Genomic DNA, 19,264 nt, shown 5'->3' with positions numbered 1-19,264 from the left:
CCCAGTCTTTTCTATTCCTACTTCATTCGCAAACCCCCGTTCTACCATGATACCTAAAAAGCTAGAAAATAGAAAAAGAGTATAAGAAATGCTCGCGTGACATCCTCAGTCACCCATGCCAGCCAGCCCAGCCATTGGGGCAAACGTATCATAATCCTCGTCGCTGCTATCGATTTGACTTTCGGGACTCTGGATGCTGCTGATGTCTGCGCTGACCATGCTGCTATATTGCTCTCCCAGAGTGATGCCCATGCCCATAGAGAATATGCTCTGACGCCTGCCGGCTTCGAATTCGATAGCGCTTCCGCTACGGCTCAGTTCCGGCTTCTCAGGGAGTTGCTTCAGCAGTCCGGTCGATATATCAAGCATGCCCATCGCAAATTCAGTGAGACCTTTGGATTCACCGGGCTTGCTGCTAACGCTTAGTGTCCAGCGATACTCTCCAAGTCTGCGTCGGTACCAGTCCGCCTCTTCGCGACCTGGAGAGGTAGCCCAGAGAAGTGACCCAAAGGTGCCAATTAAAGCAAAATTAGTCTTTGAAGCGAAGTACCAGAAAGATCTAAGATGTTGAGGCGTCAGCCGATTAACAAAGTCCATAGCGGATATCAGACGGGCTTTCGCAGCGCTACGGCAAATATGTTGGACGTAAGGGTCAACAGCCTGCGAATCCGTCTCTAAAGATCGGATAATCCGGCGATGGAGGGTGATCTCCGTTGCGAAGTAAGCCAAGTGCAGATATCCAATGCTCGACAGCCGCGTGGATGCGACGGCGGGGGCAACGGTACCAGACTGAAAAGAAGAATCCATACGGATTACGCCTGGGAGCGCAGCATACCACTCTTTGAGCTTAAGCTGTATGGGTTTCGCCAGGCCCAAAACAAGGTGAGTGCCTTGCGGTCCTGCATCGGTAACGTTCTGCATAGCCTCAAGCGTGTAAAAAGTCTCGAGGATCTCGGCTAGCACCTGAGTAAGATAGATCATTTGAACAAACAACGTTCGACCTCGTTCTATATCCATCTTTTCCTCTGGATTCTGTTCGTCTAATTCTGTCTCTGGAAAGTCATTTGATGCTAGAGGCAGCACTACCCAGTTAGAACTGAAGATATGTGACGGCCGTCCATGGACAAGAGCTCCCCATTTATCTTGCATATACAAAGCCCAAGCAAGTCTTTTCCTAAGTCCCTTCTCCCAAGGCGGTATCTTCCAGTGCGTACAATCTAGGTGGAGGCCGAGTTCTTGAGCGATCGCCACGATCTGAGCGGTCGGGGCCCATTGGTCACCCTCGGGTCGTTGCGAGAGTAAAAGTCCGGCTTGCACGGTAGAGAGCTTCGGACGCCACATAGCATCAGCCAAAGAAGACCGTATTATCCTCTCAATTTCTCGCACGTTTGGTCGCTGGGATTTGGATAGCTCCTCCGAGTAATCCCACCAGTTAATAGCAAGGATGTAAACAGCAGCGAGCAGCGGCGGCGAGAACTCCCGGTAGTTTCGATCGTATTTCTCGTAGAAGACGTTCTTCTGAATGATGGGAAATGCGGGATGTACAACTTCGAAATAAAGATCAATCAGCTTGCGGCCATAGGGAGTCACAAGTCGCTGGAGTTCGTCGATATCGTCGTATTGGCGCTCGTGACCAGGAGTCGCAGTATCAGGCAACATCAAAAAGATGTCATTGTCGCTAACTTTCCTAAGAGTCCCTCGAGCGAGAAGGCTCTCATCTTGAGGGTCAAATGGAGAGAGGTTAATCAAGGACGGCTCAAAGTCAGTGGTCGGTCCTATGTACTGGCTATACCGGTCTTCCTGGAGACCAAGCGTGCGCTTGAGTAATGTTGGACCACCAAAATTAGCCATCTCCTCGATTAAAGAAGTGCTTGCAGTTGTACTTGACAGACTAGCTTGACGTTGCCGCAGTCTTCTGTTATCAGACCTGACAGGCGAGCTATATTGGCCAATCGTATGTCAGCGATTTTTTCTCTCCTTTGCGTCGGTTGACAGTGCTGCAAGGTGATAACGTAAGGTTGGGGGTTCAGCGAATGAAAGTATCGGTGAGTACTCACCCTCTCTTCCCGTTGCTCTCTTCGGTCGAGTCACGCGCTAGCTTTCTTTTACGAGGCTGAGGGCTCTGATTTAAAGAACATGCGATCCCCCGGACTTGGCAAGATACGCAGCTGTCGTCGTCATCTCCAACAACGCACTTGAATCGCCTTCTTAGACAAGATTCACAAGGCGTTGAGTTTGCACTTACAGCAGAATCTGAATCAGTTGAATCATTACTGTTCATACTATTCAGAGATGCGTCGTTGATAGGATGGCGACTAGAAAATAGCTGAGAGGGTTTAGGCGCAATGGCAATGGGAGCCGTCCTAGGAACAGTACTAAGGTTGGACATGACTGAAAATATTAGGCGGGTTACACACAACGCCGCTATCTGCTCCTTTGAGGTCGGCTTCGCCGTATCACTATCGGGGCCCGCCTAGATGCCCAATGACGGTGAGTGAGAGAGGGGAGGGGGATGCTAGGGTAGCCGAGTACCTAGACAATCCGTGGTAGCTTCTAAAGAGACAGGGTCTGCTGCCACAGTACGACCTCTAATCGTAATAAGTAACGCTGATCTCTGCAGATAGCTCTCCACTGCCTTCAGGAAAGCCTCTTAAGGTATGTGTGATAAGGGATAAGGGAGGGTGTTTAGGGAGATAAGGCTGTTAGTGGCACGGGAGGCGTCAAGGCGATGCAGATTAAACCCACGCGAGTTCCCGCGTGCTTCAGCAATCCAGTCCAGTCTGGTGGGATCTGCTTTATCGAAATGAGAGACCGGGGAAATCAGAGATACCTTGAGGCTGGGACCTATCGGTTTCTAGTAAATATCCGTCGGATACAGGTCGCATGCAGACCCAAATGGCGCATGCAACTCGTGATTCTTCCGATTAAGGGACGGGGGCCTAGAATCTGGGAAAGCCGCCGTGCGATAGGCCAGATTAAATGATATGATGATATAATTGCTCCGGTTGCCGACGCTGTGTGATAGGTACTAGGTAATGATAGACGCAAGTATCAAATAAGCTTGGCTTACTTTCGTCATTGAAGAACCCTTTAAGGTGAGTTGATATTGAAGGGGGGAAAGGTTATCTACAAGAGGTTGTATGAAGTAATAGAGACAGATACCATGGACCATGGATCATAGACCGTGGACCATGTAAATGCCGGCCGGGTAAGATGCAGCGAAGTTCAGACTAGGTAGGTGGACTTTGAAGGCGGGTCAGACAACGTTAGTTAATGATGAAAGCCTTGTAAAGTTGCAACTAGCCTTGTCATTGAGAATTGGATATTTTCTTCTTTCTTGATCTTAATCCTTTATTCCGAAGAATAGAAGACAGATCGAAGTCGCGTACCTTTTTTTGACGTTTACGCCAAACTTGGCACTCCCAATCGTACAGTACAGAAATAATACCCCCAATGGAAGTTGTACAGAATCATCCGTAGTCCGCAGTAATCAGTGATGCTATTCCATTTATTAGACTTGTGGACTTATGGACTTATGGTTTGGATTATGGTTCAAGAAAAGCAAATGACTTGTCATTAAGCTTGGGAACAAAAACAAACGGGCGAATTATAATGGAGTAATTGATAACCCAGAGATAATCTTATCTTTGATCGAATGACAGAAAATAAATTGTAATAATGAGAGTTTCGGGAAACGCTTCCATGAAGTTAGATCAGAGGCATGCACCCTACCCGTGCTAGCTTGCGTAAGGTAAACGGTACTTTGAAAGCACATAAATGCAAGAGGGACAGCCTCAACTAAGATGAGGTGGTGGCTTACCTAGGTGATAGGGCAACTATAAAAATACTAAGGAAGTAAGGAGCTGCGGTATGACAAAGCCGCACATGGGATACATGGGATCGGAGCTCTGAGTACCTTCTCTGTATAGGGTACTTATGCACACTGATCTAATCTATGGCTTTAGGGTTTAAAAAAGAAAAGGTAAATTAGGGGAATTTCAGGGACAAGGCCAAAGCCTGTTAGAATTCACTACCATTACCAAATAGAAAAGACGTCTTTGGTGGAATACGGGCTAGCTGCCTGAATATATTTAACGTAATCGTTCGACTTATCCCGAGTCATTACAGGGTTCTTTGGGTGAGAAGGACAACAAGACAAGTGGGACAATATGGGAATTTGGGAATTGTTAATTGTCAATGGATAACTTTTTCTAAAATTTCGGCCATAACCAGAGTGCCATGTACGCAATCTACGTGCCAACAGATTAAAACTCCGTCCCGATCGGAGACTGCGTCCGCGTATTTATATTTTATTACAAATCGCAGTCGCCGACATTATAGAGTTATATAAAAAAGTATATCGCTTATCTATTACGCTTATATTTAAGTGTGGTTGTACATATAAGAGATCTGGTGGCGGGGTAAAAGTCTATTATCGTTAAAGATTTAGGTATCGTGAAGAAACAAATAGTTACATGATTTTCTGCAAACAACCTTGGACAATACAAGCAAATAACTTTAATATTTCTCTTGACGTTATAATTTTAGTAAATAATATATAACAAACATATGTTAGGTAGCGCTACAGTTGCAACACAACATCGAATAATACCTAATAAATATCTTAACGCCTACACGCAGCCAAGACTTACATGCGTATCTCATCGTTTTTTTCTTTCTTTTTCCACTCATCACGAGCTTCTATCGGCTGCAAGTCAGCAAGCATTCGCTTCCGGAGGATTCGGCTGCATTATCGGAAGAGCCAATGAACCTAGTGTTAGCGTCTTACAGGCATGAAGGAATTATGTCACCGTCTCGGGCCTAATAAGGCATGGCGTTTTCTTGGGACGTCACCGCATCGTCGGTAAAAAAAAAAGAGAGGTAGAAAGTGAGGGAGAATTAAGTAGAAGAAAACATAATGATAATCCCTAGCGTCCTTTAAACAAACTGATCTACCTTCACAGCCCCTGGACTTATCCCCCACGATCCACTATCAATCACCATCTTTATTTATCTCCCGCCTATGATCTTTCTCCCCGCGTATCAATCAAATCTAACCTAGTTCTAACCCAGTTTCAACCCGGTCTGACCAGCATGCGATCCCGCTTGTGGCTTGCGAAAGCCGGTGCAGATTTACTTTTTAACCTATCCCCTGCCGCGGGGCTCATATCATATCATATCATATCATACCTTAGGTACCTTGGGTATATATCTGATTAATGAACAATGAGCAGTGACCATACATATATGTGAGTGCACACTTACGTACATACATACCTATACTAGTACATAGTAGCATATCATATAACAAAAAAGGTAAGACAAGGTTGACTCGACATGCAACGTTTATACCTAAAAGAGTCGTCTACTCCATACGCCCTGCATCGCCGCCGACGTACTGGACGGCTCTGTGCTGTCTCGTGATGCGCTGTTACTACATATGTACGACGTACGACGTACGTCGTGGTAAATATGTAGAGAGGTAGAGAGGTAGAGAGATTTTATCCTCGACCCATGCCCGCACCCGCAGAGCCTCTTGGCGCTCAGGTACTGATGTCGGTGGGGAATCGGAAAAGCCTCAAGCCCACCTAACCTATTTATTTTGATTTGGTATGCGGGTATCATGGTATGATGGTACGTCGAATTAAGACGAGTTAATAAAGAGGCTCACATGTACGACAATGCCACAACTACCACGACCAAGAGTCATGAGCCAATGCCAGTCAATGCAAGATATAATGGTTTCCAATGTTTCTAATAACAGAAATCCATGGGAATATCTACCGGTCCGTCATTTCCGCATTGGCAACGGCGACCTTCTACATCGGTAAAGTCCATAGAATGACTGATCATCTTATGGTTTAGGTATGTTCGTGGGGTGCATATCAGCGTTGGTAACGTTGGTTACCGTCAACCTATAAGGATCTAATAAGCACCCGTCTCCAAATCATCAGACGCGATCACTTTTTACCACGCGCGCCACCGCTGCCGAAATCTATACGCAGAGACGGTCGGGCCATCTCTTGGGTTTCTTGGCCTGCTCGGCAATCAGATATTGATATGAGATGTCGACTTCTAGCTCCATGCACGTTTACGAAAATCAAACGAGAGACGAACCACACGGAACGCCTTCCAGCCAGTTATAAAAGCGAAAATTTTTCAACGAACGAGGGAATGACCTAACGACCTTTCTCAATTGTCATAATTAGTTGTAATTTTTACCAATTGGTACATCGACGACTACGCGAGCAAATTAGCCCTATTGAGATTGGCATCAGAAGAGAATTATCCAAGACACGTTCTCATATATCATAAGAATAATGAAGTGTGCATACTAGTATGTATCGAACTCACGGTAAAACTATCATCTCTTTTTATTCCATATCAGATGTCATTGACAGAGATGAAATGAGCGAGTGGCAGTGAAAGGGGTAGTTCAGCTTAGGAGAACCCTTCTTGTCGTCATGTCTCCCTATTTATTTCCAATTTCTCCATTCGAGATTCTTTGGTTTATCCTCCATAGCACAGATAAAATAACCTTTAAGTCTGACTGGCTAAAATCACATGTGTTATTCCCCAAGTATGCATATCTCAAACCTTTGTTGAGTCTTAATTTGATAAAATACGCCGGAAACTTCACGGCAACTTCCTCAGCACGTAATACCTCAAATAATTTCAATTGCCTTTATACTTCAAATTCCAATAGCTCAAGTTAGTATGTATAAATATAAGATCTTCGAGAATATGATGTCTTATAGTAGCTGCCATATCTCATAAAGTGTCGGGGTATAAGTGGGTTAGGGGTAAATTCAGGGGTAGATTTTAAGATCTTTTAAAACAACTTAATATTTACCAGTTAAGCTTTCTCTCTACAAATATAGCACTCCAATAGTGAATTAAACCATGCCAAACTCAACCGCTTAACATACTCATAATTTTTCTTTATATTAACGGCCTTATGAATGTGAAGTAAGCGTTACATCTCAACCCGAAACTCCAACCCCTATTTCTCCATCCAATGATAGTATGAATGAAATCTTGTGTCTATATTAAATATTCCCCATTATGATAGGCTTTCCATCTTCAGAAAATTATCACCTAGCTATACCCAATGTTACATATAGCATATTTGTCGTGCTAGTATAGTGTTAGGTCTCTAAGGAACCCCGTAGGCCAAGGTACTCCCAACTATACCAGTAGTGTAGTAATAGCTGGTTTAATAGTTCCTCGTATCTTAACAGTGATACGTATATTCCCTTTTTGCTAGAACACTCACATTAAGTATAGAATTTAGCTATCGACTCATTTTACCTCTAGTGTTGCTATTATCCTGTCTTTGAGAGGCATCCTAATTTCCTAGTAGTATACATATCCAGCATTGGAGTTTCCTCCTACGGATATTAATATTGACAGCTAGCCGAAACTTTACGAGGAAACACCCCTACTATAGAGAGCATGACCGACAAAGCCAGTACGTCTCGAAACTCGCAGTTACCCGAGCAACTACTTCAGCAGCTATACAAATACATCTCATCACCAAACCATATCGACCAAAGTTCTTCCTGCTATACAAGTACATACTATCAAAACTCTTACACCCACTCGATCAACATATATCTCAAATACGGAATAACAGAACGACCACACATATCCATCGCCATCCCGCCAGTATTTTCACCAAGAGCTTACCAAGGAAAAAAACATAGGTAGCCATCTCAGTACCAGTCTGTCCTCTCACCCGCACCCACAATGTAGGTACCTAACAAATAACCAAAAATGACAGACCACCACCCCCTATCCGTCCACGACTTCCATAAAGCGATCGAAACCATTTCCCTCGCCATCGTACACATATTCCAGGTAGCCAGCGTCCTATTCCCCGCCGCCGCATACGCCTCGGACTTTCAAAGCGGTGATATCGTCGCGATGTCTTCGTCCATACTTCTACTGGCCATGATAGAGTTCTCCAGCTACATACTACACTTCACCGACAACGATGACGCCGAGCAAGCAGTGCCGATGCTGTTCGCCGCGTGGGTGGGCTTCCTGGCTGCGACCTCGTTGTGGATATACACGCTTGCAACCGCTTACTGGTTCGGTGCCGCTCCAAGCACGAGTGCGAGAAAATTCGTGAGAAGGCTTGCATGGGCAGTTGTGTGGTATTAGGCTGGCTACGTGCTCGAGTGCAGGCTTTCCTACGGTTATCATTTTGTTAAATTTGTAGCCTCCTATCTCGGTATTTGAAGCTCTAAGTATAGACGGGCGACCGAGGTATTACTAGGCTATCCTGTTTATGAGCGATATCGAATAGCGGATATCTGAAAAAGCTATATCCCAAGACGTAGCTAGTCTCTTTCTTGAGAGCGACCAGTATGAATAGCCCCTAGCTAGTTGGAGTGCCATGCGTATTTAATATCTTTACTACAATCGAACTTAGAATAATACACGGATAAGTTGCAACGTAGAATTTCCATATTCAATGATATACGAGTAAACCGAATAGTAAGCCTTGAGCCGCACCCGGTTGGAACTATACCTCAAATGTAGAAGCCCACGTCTTGTACATGACATGAAAAGTGAGAAACTCAAATGATCAATAGAGTATCATGACCCATCCCATCTTGTACGGGCAAGAGACGTTGGGGAAAATAGCATTACCAATTATAATCCACTTTGGATGAATTGTCTCGTAATTTAAGGTAAATAGTCTCATCGTGTTCCCAGCCGGCTCGAGGTTATGCCCGAAATCAAACGCCTCCCTAATAGAATCAAATCAGTCCTGACTCGCGCTAAGATCCATGCTCTTGTCCCAGAGATTCCGCAGGATGCCTGCGACGCCGTCATCTTCCCCATCTGCGTAACTAGACTCGCTTATCCGCTCGTGGATTCTTTCCTCATCACCCTCAAACCCAGAATTCGCCCCGTTCAATCGTATCGATGTTCCTTGTGACGGCGTCGTAGGTCTCGATTTCGCCCGATCCGTAAGACTCTGACTTAAGCCAAGACGGCTTGCGCCACCTAGGCCTGATGTTCTTTTCCCGTTTGCTGTTCCGTTGCTTCCGTTCTGATTAGGTATATGCTGATTCTTTTTTGCGCTGGGTAGATGCGATAACCTCGCTATTGAACGCGCGATCGGATTCTGATATCGCCTAACCACAAGGTACTCCATACCCGTCCGCTCAAGTAGCTTGCCCATGCGCGGATCCCGGTTGTCGTAGCTATAACCGCTAGCTAAGGGGCCTACGCCTACGCCCACAACCCCAACGCCGCCGACCGGTTGCGATGGTTCGATAGATGAGCTCGCTCTTTGGAGGTTCAGTTTTTGCTGCGTCCGCGATTTTTCCGCTGGCGCAGGTTTATACACAGTCTTTCTTGTCCGAGGAGCTAAAGCACTGTCGGTCTCATCGTCGCTTATCGAGATTCGATAGTTTTGGTTTAGGTTACCAAGTGACTGAGGCCGCCGTACACCCTCAGGACGGTGGCTCGGATTTCGCGTTGGCGGATAGAAACCCCCATTCTCAACATTTGGCCCAGAGCCGGGACCGGAACCGTTAACAAAGCGAGAAATTAGTTCTTCCTGCCCACTGCCTACCACGGCGGTATTCTTGGGCGTCCCGTACAGGCTCGTTTGGCCGTGGCTAAGTTGGGACTCGGGCGAGCCCGATTGATGGCGCACGGATACGGTCTCAGTGGACATCTGGGGCGGAGCACCAGAAGAGGGTGTACGTTGTAATAGTCGCGAAGTTAAATATTGGTTGTGCTGGGCAGTTTCGCGACGCGGCGAAGATTCCCTTTTTTGAATTGATATATCTTCGTGGGGAGTTTGAGGTCGTGAATTATCGCGGCTGTGCGGCGCTTTTCCTTCGCTACTAACAGCCGAGCCGCGTCTTGACAAATATGGCGATGCGGATGTGCTTGCATCAACCCACTCGTCTTCTTGTTCGCTACCGAGATCGAAATGGACTTGGTTCTTTGCGCCTTTTAGCTTATTAACGTCCTTGTGGGACGAAGATCGCTTAATGCTTGTTGTGGATTTGGGTCGCTTTCCTATTTCGACATGCGAACGGTTACGCTTCAAACTCGACTGCGAGGGATTCTTGTTGAGATTAGAGGATGACGGGTCTTGCTGCAGTTTAACATCTGAATTGGAGTTACGGTGTGATTGGGCGGCTACAGGCGCGCGCTCGGGAGAGGGAGAAGAAGGCCGTCGTATCAGTTTAGAAGTGGATTTGTGTAATGTTTTAGACGATGGTACGCGAGGGTGAAAGCGTCCAGTGGCTCCTACAACGTGTTTTTGGGGTTTAGATCGGTGGTGTTGGTGGGATGCATGGTCGCTGACTTGAGAATCGCTGTCATGGCGGTTGACGGGCGGCCTTTTTGATTGGGGGGGATTTGCGGCGGAATTGTCATTATCCTTAGCCATAGTACATGCAATTTGCTAATTCGCGCCTATGACAAGATTCCGTCTGTCAGCCAGTGCTCAGCTGCCCAAGTGGGCGTGGGTGTGTTCCGTCGGTGTACAGCCAGACGGCCGGGGGAGGGGTGTCCGGGGATAAGGTCTCGGAGGTCTGAAATTTTTGGAGAAAAGATGGGTAAGAGTAGTAGAAGGACTGGATATTATGGCTTGGGGTATTGTCGTACACAAGTAGAATACAACGCAAGATGCGCAGGTTGTATGATGTACTGAAGTACTGTCGTTTGGTACCGTTCCTTGGGTCGTTATATCGTTTATGTACAGTCGTACTAATTGTACTGTAAACCTGGTTTGACAAGAAATGTGTCGGCGGGGGAATGGACGATGTGGCTTAACAGACAAGTCTTAGATGTTTCTTTTTGACTGGGCTGTTCGATAATCCCAACTCGGTTGGATACTGAATAACTGGATGAGGATAGCTATTACGAAATGGTAGTATTAATATGTGGGATGGAAGATCAAGTAACGTGCAGTGTATGCAATGCAAGCTCTATTAAGATGGCAAGCTATGTCCGCTACCACGGTAGCTGCCAAACAATTACTGCGTAGAAGGGATAGATGAAGACGAATATTAAGGGTATGGGGATGTGAAGTAATGGATTTGATGATTTGATGATTTGATGATTTGATAATTTGACGATCGGGAAAAAAAAAGAAAAATGAATTATCTAAGATTGATGTCTACCAGAAATAATTACGACGCACTGTTCACATCAATGACTTTAAGTTAGATTAGAAGTTAGACCCAGTTAAGGTTCAAGCGGTTCCTAAACTAGAGATATCCACCTACGATATAGAATTCGCTTTGAGTCTAGGTAGGTCCATTACCTATCCGGACCGATCATCGGATCCGGAATTGGCTTTGAGCTAAGATATGAGATGTATCTCATCTATCCAATTGTATTCCGTACCTCTTCTTACATCATGCAGGTTACCTCATGTATATGTAAGTAATTCCACTACGCCTCGTACGTCAGTAACACAGGGCGTTAAACTTATGCAGTATCGCCTCGAAAAGCAAACGAACATCGGTATCTCAAATCACTTAGCTAAAATGGCTGAATGCTAAATGGGAGCAATCAAATATATCACCAGGAATATCACTATTTTCGATGAGTGGCGGTGAATCCCCTTTTCCTCGGTAGACGGGCAGACGGGATTAACTTTGTTTCTTAAATTACCACGTGTAGTAGGTAAGTGGGAGACCGGCTCACTCCGAAGGTGGCTAACTGGAACGCGACGCGGGGTTTTTCTCGGATTATGAAAAGGTACAAACATGAAGACGGGACGTTGCGCACATTTTATACTTATAAGTACCTCAAATACATAATACATACAGGGGTACCTAATGTAGTGTAAGTGTTGTACTACATGCACTAACACCCGTGGGGTTCGCCCGAGAGCTTTCCCCGTATTTCCTCTTTCGGCTTTCCAGAATCGATTTTGTGTTTCCTCGTCAGTGTTTCCTTTCCTCTAGCAATTCACTACAAACTCGCTATACACACATAACCGGTTGAATAGAGCCTCATTTCGTATGCGATCTACATCTCATCCTTCCTTAGATGTTTTGTTTAATAAGATCACGGGTATACTAAGCAAACATACCCGTCAACATGGAACAGATTTCCAAGTTTCTCGAACGTGTCTCGTCGCAGCACCGTTACGCTCGACCCTCACCTCCGGGTAATTTCAAACGACAAGTGTCAATTTCGTAGATGTTTATATATGCTATTTCTTAAAATAAAAGAGCAGCCATAGTATCATTTTTAACATCATATCTCACATCTTAATATGTTAAATTAGCGTCAAGTTATAATCAATTTGTTGACGGAATCTTGACAAATTGTATATCTAGACATAATACCGTCAACATGGGCTATTACGAGACTAGCTTCTACGGTTTACTTACCCTCTGTGCAGGTTTGCTTGCCTCTCAGCCCACCCGACGGAATGAGTTGAATAAGCGTGCCGAATCGCGAAAGCAGTTATCGCGATATGATGTACATCCTGAATCAAACTGGTACAAGGCCTACGCTCTCGTTATGGGCGCTGACTGGCTTCAAGTATGTTATAAAGGAACGAGATGCTCGTACTGCCATTCCCATTAGCTAATTTGGTACCTTCATAGGGACCGTATTTGTATTCCCTGTACCGCGATGAGCATGGCGTGTCTGAACGCTTAGTATCTACTCTCTTCGCTACAGGTTTCTTATCTAGCGCCATCAGTGCATACTTCATTGGGGCTTTAGCAGACAGACACGGCCGTAAGGCAGTCTGTATGATCTTCTGCCTCCTTTACGCCATGTCGTGCTTTTTTACCGTCATTCCGTCCATAGGATTCCTTTTTCTAGGACGTATCCTCGGTGGCATCAGCACAAGCATCCTCTTCAGCGTCTTCGATAGCTGGATGGTAACTAACTTCCGGGAACGTAAACTGGTCGAAAATGGATGCGACCTGTCTAGGACTTATGCTACCACTAGTATCGTCAACAGCCTTTCGGCAATTGTGAGCGGAGTTGTCAGTGAATGGCTTGTGAGGGTGACTGGTACCAGAAAGGCACCATTTCTACTCAGTTCTGTTTTACTTTGGCTGGCCCTCCAGCTCATCTGGGCTCATTGGGTACGTAATATGTCTCTATTAACTTGAGCCTTGAGACTAATGTGCAAGAAGGTCGAAAACTTTGGTTCAAAAGCTTCCAAGTCTTCAGACGAACCCAAGACGTCCAAGCTCTGGTCTACATTGAAACAGCCGTCAATCTTAGCTCTCGGCTTTGCTTCGACTATGTTCGAGGGATCTATGTACCTTTTTGTGTTCTTCTGGACACCGACTATCAAGTCCGTACAGAAATCTACAGGGGAGCTTCCTTATGGCTACATCTTTTCCAGCTTCATGGCGTCATCAATGGCAGCAGCATTAATATTCAACATTGTCATGCAGAAACGGCCCTTTAAATATTCCCGCCTTCTTATCGGAATCCTCCTGGCGGCCAATTTCTGCTTTGTTAAATTAGCCGGTCCCAAGACCGAGGATGCTACTTTCTGGCTCTTCTGCCTTTTCGAAGCTTGCGTTGGTATGTATTGGCCCTGTACCGGCTATTTGAAAGGACGTCTAGTGGACGACGATGTTCGTGCCGAGGTTTACAGTATCCTACGAATACCGTTGAATATCTTCGTCGTCGTGGCACTATCCGTTGCTGGTGACAGCCAGCATTTCGGTAAAGTGTTTTCAACATGCTCGATGTTGCTAACGGCATCCTTTGGGGCAATTTGGGCAGCAAGCCTAAAAGAGGACATACCTTAAGACAGGGTGCGGTGGGAAGCATTCCAAGGTCGTTCGATTTTGGAGGTTTGTTCAAGTCAATTGGACTTTAGGGGCAAGTTTTTGGAGTTTGTATATATGTGCGCCTTAGACCTAAAAGTTATATTGCAATTTTTTAATAAAATCCATTATCATTAACCTAATATCGCAAGACTTGTCTAAATCACTGTTTAAGGCGAGTTTACCAAGTTCGATTTAGCATAAAAATAGCGTAGCTTCACGAAATTCAAGGTCATGTCTGCTTTCCAGCGAGACGTAATTTACATCTATCCATATAACATTATACTCATCCATACTTTAGACACCACTCGGGACTGGCTTTTTCGAATATATCAGGTACTAGAAGGTTTCAGGACGTAGTAATTACTTCAGCTACTATGCTATGGTGCAGAGGAATATAATTAATATTCAGGGGTAAACTTGAGTAAAGGTCAACCGTGAGAATGAAAATAAGGGGGCAGTTCATATCTAGGTAAAAGTCATACTTATTTCTCTATTATCTTCTTATGATATATACCTGGCCTATCCCGATCATGAGCGCTTCGTAGGTGAACGGAGTCTTTATTTTAACAATCATTTACATATATCAATAAAGGGTACCTATAGTTATAGAAACTCTGTAGACTTTCTAGACTCGCGCATATGTCGAGCAAGGAGACCAGAGGGAAATATAACCATGAATGTCGAGCTAAAGAAAGCATACAGATCCTAAGATATCAAATTGAATCTCTCTTCGATCATCTTCAGGGGGTGTATTGGAATGTATCTATGACGGTCATTATTCGACCCCTTTCTCAGTTGAACCAGCCAAGGTATTAGGACTCAGTCATAGTCAGATAGTTAGCACAGAAAAAAACTATGTTCTTAAATAATTAGATGCACCTCTAACGAGTATATAGTGCGCTATATCATCTTCCACTCTGTACACCATATATGGCATGAGACGTAAGAACTGTATCATTGGATATCTTATCCACCAACCTCCTTCTTTTTAGCTAGTTGATACATAACACTCCTTCCAGTATCACTTGAACACGTTTGCGTTAGAACGAAGCATGCACTTCTTCATCTAGTGGCTCTACTTGAATACTTAGGAGGAATCCCAAGAGCTCATCAATAAGGCAATTAACTCGGACTTATATTCCTGTAGTATAGCTTAACACTCACCGCGATGGATGAGTCTATACGTAGGCTACTACATATCAATAGCACAGGATAAATATCAATGACCCTACCAAAAACAACAAGGCTCAATAATGTCAACACCAACTACACCAACTACATTATAAGCCGAAGTCAGTCAATATATCCAAGAAAAAAAAAACATCTTAGTTACCAACCTTCCACACCGCCCCCCAAAAGTCGCAGTCCCAAGTAAACAACACGAGAACGCAATACCCGCTCACCTCTGCGCCAATCCCTCCCAACCCATTCCACTCGCCCTAGCTTACCGAACATCCCATAGGACAAATCAGCCAAGTATTCCAAGAGAAAACAAGAACTTGGCGGAACCAAGTAAACCCGAATCAAATATCTAGGCCGTACCTATTCTCGTATTATAATCTACCTAACTATTAGCCAATGATCGCCGTTTCCCCAGATCAATTACATGCCCAGACACCTTAGGTAAAGTAGTCAAGTCGTAGCGAGGCGATTTTCGCGCCAGGACGCCGGAGCTAACCAGCCTCGGGTGACCAAGCAGGCAGGCAAACACCCCCTATCCAAGACTTCAATTTAATGAGCTTGATAAAGTCCAAGCGCGAACTAACTTGGCTGAGCGAGCTAAGGAAGGATTCATTGGTATCCTGGTTAAGATGTTATTAAGTTTAGTATGGATTTCTAATACCGCCTTGTATTAACGTTCGGAACGGCTCCGTGAAAAATTCAACGTCGAAACAAGAGCTGTAATCTATCCGACAACTGATAAATCAAGTTTCAATGATATCACGATTGCGGAGTATAAAGAATGACTGCAAAATGAACATTTATATTGTCTGTACGTCTTGGTATCATGCGTTGGATGGCAGCACAGCCATTAAGCTTGCAAGATTCCGCCCAATCCTATATATATAACTCGTCCCCAAATAACCTCCGCTTAGGTATCGTCTCTTCAACTCCATATACATGCAATTAATCGTTCCGATGACTGACCCATCCCGTTCGCCGGAGCGCCGCGGCGACCGGTAGTCTGCTGGACGTCAAGCCCGGGTAATCCACGTGAACCGTAATTATAAGCAATAATTTGGATGTAAAGAGGCAGATTGTTTTTCCCGTTACCTTCTACAAGGCGCGCGGGAGGGCAATCGAGCTCTAGCTATGTGTAAAAGGATCGTTCAGAAGAAGTAAAGACGGCCGGTTCGTAGTAGTGGAAACCACAGATCACCAATTCACCAATGCCTAAAAGGGCGCTATTCGCAAAATCTAACATAAGATGCATTTATAGCACGAAAGCGGCCATCAGGCAGGCACCGATAGCACCAGCGCTGAAGCCAACCTTCATACCAGCGCCAGTAGTAGGCACGCTAGCAGGAGGAGCAGTGGCAGAGGTGCTGCTGCTGCTGGAAGGAGCGGCCGAGGTATCGCTGCCACTGGAAGATGCGGACTCAGAGGCAGAAGCGGAAGCGGAGGCGGAGGCGGTAGCAGAGGCGCTGGCAGTAGAGGTGACGGTGGCTAGGGTGCTCTTAGCAGAAGTCTTGGTGGAAGTGGCCTCGGAAGAAGTCTTGGTAGACTTGGCAGTGCTGGAAGCAGAGCTGCTGGTGGTAGTCTCATCATCGCTGCCGTCACCAGTGATAACCTTGATGCTCTGGTAAGAACCGTCGGAGCCGTCAGCCCATGAGTACTTCTCAGCGTTCTTAACACCGTTGCTGTAATCTTGGATGGTAAGGGACTTGTAGTGAGCGACGAAGGGAGCCTGGCTGAAGTCGGTCTTGCCACCAGCCCACTGGACGGTACCCTCAGGAGCATCAGAACGACCAGCAACCCAAGTACCAAGCTTGATCTGCATGGGAGTCTGGGGGAATCGAGTGCCGCCCTTAGCATCGGCATACTTCAACTCGCGAACCTGCTTGTCGTTGATGAACCAGCGGACGTAGTCCTTAGTCCAGTCGATAGAGTACTTGTAAGTAGTGTCCTGGGGATTGGCGACATCGTGGTAGGCACCACGGTCGTAGGTGGTAGTATCACCCTTGCCGAAGTAGTTGGTCTGGACCTGAGCCTTGTCACCACCAAGCCATTCCCAGTCGATCTCGTCGAGGTCGTCAGACTGTAGCACGAAGCTAGTAACTACACCGGTGCCGGGGGCAGCCTGGAGCTCAACATCGATCTTGCCGAAAAAGATGTATTTGCTGCTGGTGATGGTAGGAGCATCAGTCTCCTTGTTGATGGTGAAGACAGCACCCTTAGTGTCGTAGGTAAGCTTCGTACCATCGGCAACCTTGAAAAAGTCGTTCTCGCCCTTGGTGAAGTCAACGGTGATAGTAGAGCCTAGAGCAGGGTCATCGGGGCACTCTGATATTAGGTTAGCAATTAATACTCCTAGGTATGGTTTTGAAGCTGAACTCACTCTTCTTGGTGGGATCGCAGTCAGTATGGGTCTGAGCTGAAACGAGCTGGGTGGCTGCCAGGACCACCGCAGCGGTAGACAAAAGCTTGGAGAACATTTTGGTCGGTGCTGAAGCGAGTGGGTATCTACGATTGCTCAAGTCTGTGTGATCGTGAAAAGATGAGCAGAAGAGCACAGGGTTAAGGGAGGCAGGAGTAGATTTATTAAAAAGTTGAGTATTAGCTGAAGGGGTCTGTTTTAACGAGAGACAGAAATTGTTTTTTAATAAAACGAAGTGGACGGACCACGCTGCACAGTAAGACAGACAGCTGTAGAGAGGAATGTGTTGTTTGGTAAACGAAGGTGTGGGAATAATAGAAGAAAGGGGGACATTTTACAGGGAAGTGGGCGCGGCTATGATTTTATTTACGAGCCAACGACCGAGTAACCAGCTCTTTCCATTGAATATCCTTTCTCGTTCTTACTCTGTACCCGAGTCACTGCCTGTCATGGACCATTCTAGGACGCCGAGCCTGCTTGTTTGGGTAGGTAAGGCCTCTTCTTTCCCCTGTCTAGGATGGGTCTAGGAAGTCCAGACTCGGTAAGTCTACTAGTCCACAGAGAGTTAGAGCCGAGACTGCCCAGCAGGGAGTGCTCCAGATTTGTGGCTCTGCTGAACAGTCTAAACCAATCAAATATTTAGAATATTGATGGTCCTAGAAAATGACAGGGGAGACCCCTGGCTGCGCCCCATCATCTCGCATCGTAATAGTCCCCTGTTCGTATCCCAGGGGCTATCATGGGTCACAGTACATAAGAGAAAAAAAAATTAATAATAAACGAGCAGATCGTATCACCCCATCGCCATCCCAAGAAAGTGACGTTGCAACTTCTATAGCATCGCGGTTAAACAATGATCGTGACCTTTGTGCGCACATTGCTCAGATGACCAAATAAGCATAAGTGGACTTTATTATTGATAAAAAAATTGATAAAGATGAGCAAGGAAAAACACGTCAAAGAGTAAAACGATAGATGACATATCCTACCATCTCGCCATCTCATTAATCATCAATGCGTGTTGCGCATGTTAGTGTGTCCGTTCAACCGGGGATGAAGTGGATATAGTATGTTGTTGTCGCTTCGGCGAAGTCCAATGCTGACCTGACACTGAACAGGCCTAATAATATTTCGGCTTTTGACAAAATCCGCTATTAACACTTATACGCAGTACTAAGTCAAAAGACTATGAAACGCCGACACTATGTACGGAACAGGCAATAAACTGTGCCGCAAGTTCTAGGGTTCCTTAAGTTTCTTGGGTAAGTTAGAATCTATTGAATTCTTGTCAGGAGTTAAATGGAAGGTTTCTATGAAAAGAGCCATCATCATCTTGGATTAATTGATCCGGACCCAGAAAAGAAGTTGCCAAATGATGCCCGAATCCATCTTCCTAAATTCCCAAATTCCCAAATTCCTAAACCCGAGGTAACAATAGCCATCTTCCAAGACGACAGGGTATTCAAGCCCCATATTCCCCATATTCAACCTTTTTGTTAAGTAACAATATAAGTAACAATACATCCTTCCTCCTAAAATCGACTTCAATAGCCGTCTTCATCTCACCTTAGCCCTTTATGTTATTTAAAGATGCATACCTTAAGTATGTATACGGTTCTTGGCTGCGGCGCGGCGCTTTCTGGAACCAACCGTTTTACGGTTATACGGCAGCTATTGGGACCAGCCTAGGTTCAGCTGCAGCAGCTAATTCAACGCCAAATCTCAGCCTGCATAAGGGGTCCCCCCTTCTAGCGACCACGCCCTAAAATGGTGTAATTTATGCCAGGTACAAATGAAATGCGCGCTATGCAGGGATCATAAAGGAATAGCCTATCGCAGAATTAGCTAGCAGTAGACGGTTTAGCTTGAC

At 45.5% G+C, this 19,264-nt stretch overlaps 5 protein-coding genes across 5 annotated transcripts; 2 read left to right on the top strand and 3 right to left on the bottom strand.

Moving 5' to 3' along the window:
- Window positions 1–105: 105 nt before the first annotated feature.
- Window positions 106–2,389, bottom strand: GL218_08387 (Transcriptional activator protein DAL81; the record flags this gene model as incomplete). The annotated part of the gene is made up of 2 exons (XM_033585188.1): window positions 106–1,939; window positions 2,058–2,389. The coding sequence occupies 2 exons, from the start codon at window positions 2,387–2,389 to the stop codon at window positions 106–108; spliced, it is 2,166 nt and encodes a 721-aa protein (XP_033440842.1).
- Window positions 2,390–7,776: 5,387 nt separating this feature from the next.
- GL218_08386 (uncharacterized protein) lies at window positions 7,777–8,166 on the top strand (the record flags this gene model as incomplete). Its single annotated transcript, XM_033585187.1, has 1 exon — window positions 7,777–8,166. The coding sequence occupies one exon, from the start codon at window positions 7,777–7,779 to the stop codon at window positions 8,164–8,166; it is 390 nt and encodes a 129-aa protein (XP_033440843.1).
- Window positions 8,167–8,773: 607 nt separating this feature from the next.
- GL218_08385 (uncharacterized protein) lies at window positions 8,774–10,423 on the bottom strand (the record flags this gene model as incomplete). Its single annotated transcript, XM_033585186.1, has 1 exon — window positions 8,774–10,423. One exon carries the CDS (start codon window positions 10,421–10,423, stop codon window positions 8,774–8,776), a length of 1,650 nt encoding a protein of 549 aa, XP_033440844.1.
- A 1,922-nt stretch (window positions 10,424–12,345) lies between these two features.
- Window positions 12,346–13,775, top strand: GL218_08384 (Molybdate-anion transporter; the record flags this gene model as incomplete). The annotated part of the gene is made up of 3 exons (XM_033585185.1): window positions 12,346–12,537; window positions 12,603–13,094; window positions 13,146–13,775. 3 exons carry the CDS (start codon window positions 12,346–12,348, stop codon window positions 13,773–13,775), a joined length of 1,314 nt encoding a protein of 437 aa, XP_033440845.1.
- Window positions 13,776–16,230: 2,455 nt separating this feature from the next.
- Window positions 16,231–17,452, bottom strand: GL218_08383 (putative glycosidase crf1; the record flags this gene model as incomplete). The annotated part of the gene is made up of 2 exons (XM_033585184.1): window positions 16,231–17,300; window positions 17,356–17,452. 2 exons carry the CDS (start codon window positions 17,450–17,452, stop codon window positions 16,231–16,233), a joined length of 1,167 nt encoding a protein of 388 aa, XP_033440846.1.
- Window positions 17,453–19,264: the final 1,812 nt, after the last annotated feature.

Source organism: Daldinia childiae (assembly GCF_008694065.1).
Source record: "Daldinia childiae strain JS-1345 chromosome Unknown Scaffold12, whole genome shotgun sequence".
Classification (NCBI taxonomy): domain Eukaryota; kingdom Fungi; phylum Ascomycota; class Sordariomycetes; order Xylariales; family Hypoxylaceae; genus Daldinia; species Daldinia childiae.
This window is presented reverse-complemented; position numbering and strand designations above follow the sequence as displayed.